Source organism: Aulostomus chinensis, chromosome 1 (genome assembly GCF_037954235.1).
Source record: "Aulostomus chinensis isolate RoL2024-O1b breed Wild chromosome 1, RoL_Achi_v1.0, whole genome shotgun sequence".
In the NCBI taxonomy this organism is placed as follows: domain Eukaryota; kingdom Metazoa; phylum Chordata; class Actinopteri; order Syngnathiformes; family Aulostomidae; genus Aulostomus; species Aulostomus chinensis.
In genome coordinates, this window is record NC_141320.1 from 32,145,353 (window position 1) to 32,148,577 (window position 3,225).

Sequence of the window (3,225 nt, forward strand, 5' to 3'; positions counted from 1 at the left end):
GCTGCAGTTCTAATGTGGAGTTTCAAACTTAGAGAACAGCTGCTGTTAAACAGAAGAGGAAGAAGAATGATTTTTATCCAGAACTGAGATAAAAATTGAAAAGTTCAAAATAACATGAAAAATGGCAAATAATGTGTTGTTGTTTGTTGCCTTCAATCATTGCAGGAACAACATGAGATGGAAAAACAAGTCTTTAATCTATTTAAAGTAGAAGGATGTCTGCAGACAACATCCACTCCAAACAGTCAAACACAAGGGTGGTGATCAAGTAGAGCCTCTACATGGAAACAAAAGCACTGACGACTTGAAGAACAGAAAGTTTATTAAAAGACAAGTTTATAAGGACAGTTAAAAGGTGTCTTGACGGCTGTTTACACTTTAATTCAGCTGTAGAAGAAGAAGACCTTCACTGTGAAAACTCATCCTGTGTTACAGCCGCCCCTCCAGGACGGTCAGGGACCAACTTCAGTCCTGGTCCTGATACACCGGAAATCCAACCAATCCCTCACATAGGAACCATGTATTTGTTTGAGTGGTGCCCAGCAGCACAGCACCCTGCCTGAGCATAGTAGGAAGTGTAGGAGCCGGTCCTGAGCGTGTACTGCATGTGTACTACTACTAAAGGTACTTCACCGGAGGCTCCAGCTGATGTCCCATATGTCTCCATCAGCTGGATGACATCACTGATATCAGAGACTCCACCCACTCATTTATTTTCACACATCTCAAAGACAATTCAGTGTTTGATCAGGATCAATACATCAATATAAAGATCAGTACTTGGTGCCAAGTGGATCTTTGATGGTGACCTCAGAGAAATCAGATCAGCCCTCACACCCTCCTGTCCAATGGTGGCTCCATGATTTCAGCTTCATCCTGTCTCTTTCCTGCTGTGTTTTCTCCTCTCTTTGTCTCTGTTCCTGCAGTCACACTGGATAGTTCCTGTGTGAAGGGGACCAACAAAGTGGTGGTGGACGCGTTGTCTAGAGTTCCTTCAGTGTGGAAATTGATAGTGAACTGTTTTCCTGTCTCTGGTTCTCCTCTTGTCTTTTCCTAGCCTCCTACATCATTGCTTTCTGGGTGCACCGGTCAATGCGGTACCTTGGGACAAGAGATGCTGGACCACCGGAGCAGCCACTGGTTCACCTCCTGATAGGTTTACCTCATCTGTACAGAACAATGGGTGATGTACATGGTTTGAGGGGGTTTGGTTAATCATCATTTTGGCTTTTTTTTTAAACAAATACATTTAAGGTACTTTGGTGACCCCTTTCGTGTGTGTGTGTGTGTGTGGGGGGGGGGGGGGAGGATAAAGGTCCCGTGGCTGGTGCCTTTCATGCTGTTTCTGGTGTTGCAGCAGGTATCTGGAGGGTGGGGGGCTGTTCGTTCCTCCTAGTTGAAGCTCCTGGGCCCGGTGCTCTCTACATACAGAACCCGCCTTGCTGGCCAGGAGCCTCTCTTCCTCCTCATCCATTGTCACTTTGATTTTCAGCAGACAACATCTCTTCCTTCCACCTCCCTTACACACATGCACACATGAACCCACACCACCAACTGGACTGATGTTCACATCACATTGTTGTCTGAGTTCAATTTTGGTTTATCGTTGTTCTTTTCACCAAATAAATTCATTATTTGGCCTTCAACCTGCGTCTCCCACTCTTGTCATGCTTCAAAGCCACTTCTTGCAAAGGTGGTTTCTTCCCAGTGTGCGTTCTCATGTGTCTTTTCAGATCTCCCTTAACTGAGAATCTTTTACCACAAACTGAGCAGGGATATGGTTTCTTCCCAGTGTGCGTTCTCATGTGTCTTTTCAGATCTCCCTTAACTGAGAATCTTTTACCACAAACTGAGCAGGGATATGGTTTCTCCCCAGGGTGCGTTCTCATGTGTCTTTTCAGATTCCCCTTTTCTGAAAATCTTGTGCTACAAACTGAGCACGGGAATGGTTTCTCCCCAGTGTGTGTTCTCATGTGTCTATTCAGATATCCCTTTTCTGAAAACCTTCCGCCACAAACTGAGCAGGGAAACGGTTTCTCCCCAGTGTGCGTTCTCATGTGTGTTTTCAGATCTCCCTTAACTGAGAATCTTTTGCCACAAACTGAGCAGGGATGTGGTTTCTCCCCAGTGTGCATTCTCATGTGTGATTCTAAATGTGCCTTAATTGAGAATCTTGTGCCGCAAACTGAGCATGGGAATGGTTTCTCCCCAGTATGCGTTCTCATGTGTCTTTTCAGATGCCCCTTTTCTGAAAATCTTGTGCCACAAACTGAGCACGGGAATGGTTTCTCCCCAGTGTGTGTTCTCATGTGTCTATGCAGATATCCCTTTTCTGAAAACCTTCCACCACAAACTGAGCAGGGGAACGGTTTCTCCCCAGTGTGTGTTCTCATGTGTGTTTTCAAATGTTCCCTGACAGAGAATCTTTTGCCACAAACTGAGCATGTGAATGGTTTCTCCCCAGTGTGTGTTCTCATGTGTATATCCAAACCACCTCTGTAATTAAAACCTTTACTGCATGTTGAGCACCTAAAGGGACGCTCATCCTCACTGACTTCTGTCTCAGATTCAGAAGGACCAAAGTTCATGTTCCTGATGATCTCTGATCCTCTTTCAGTCTTTACTTTTTGCTCTTTTGAGCTGCAATGACTCACTTCCTGTCCTGGGCTCAGTTTCTGAAGCAAATTCCTCCTTGAGCCAAAGGGTTCCTTGTGCTCAGAGGTAGTCGTGTTATCAGGTCTGACCCAATCATCCTCACTGACTTCAGTCTCAGCTTCAGAAGAGTCTGACATCTGGTCTTCAGTCTGGGGTTGTACAAGTGGATCTGGATCTACCTTGCTGGCTGGTTCTGGTTCTGGTCCTCCACACTCTTCTCCAACAGCTTCTGTTTTCAGATGATGAACTGGGCTGCTGCTCAGAGACTCTTCTTTCAAGTTCTCCTCAGTTAGACTCTGATGAAGCTGTGGGAACTGAGGTTTCTCTTCGTTCCCTTCACTCTTCACAGGGACCAGAGTGAAGGGGAACGTGGTGATATCAGCCTCCTCCTGCCCTTGAAGCTGCCCTCCCTCCTCACTGATCCTGAGCTCCTCCCACTCCTCTTTAATGTGGGGGGGCTCTGGGTCCTGCAGCTCAGGGGGAACCTCTTCTTTAATCACCAGCAGCTGCTCCACATCTGCAGGACACAAACAGCAACATCAGAAATCTCTTCATTTGACTCTGAAACAG

The 3,225-nt window shown here is 46.1% G+C and overlaps 1 protein-coding gene across 1 annotated transcript; it reads right to left on the reverse strand.

Annotated features, from left to right (window-relative positions):
* Positions 1 to 1,578: 1,578 nt before the first annotated feature.
* LOC147271261 (uncharacterized) lies at positions 1,579 to 2,490 on the reverse strand. The gene has a single exon (XM_086203446.1). The coding sequence runs from the start codon at positions 2,475 to 2,477 to the stop codon at positions 1,632 to 1,634; it is 846 nt and encodes a 281-aa protein (XP_086059572.1). The 5' UTR covers positions 2,478 to 2,490; the 3' UTR covers positions 1,579 to 1,631.
* Between the last annotated feature and the right edge of the window lie 735 nt (positions 2,491 to 3,225).

What these genes read in the sequence shown, in the direction of transcription:
- LOC147271261 (XM_086203446.1), bottom strand. Translation starts at nt 2,477, where the DNA reads ATGAGAACACACACTGGGGAGAAACCATTCACATGCTCAGTTTGTGGC.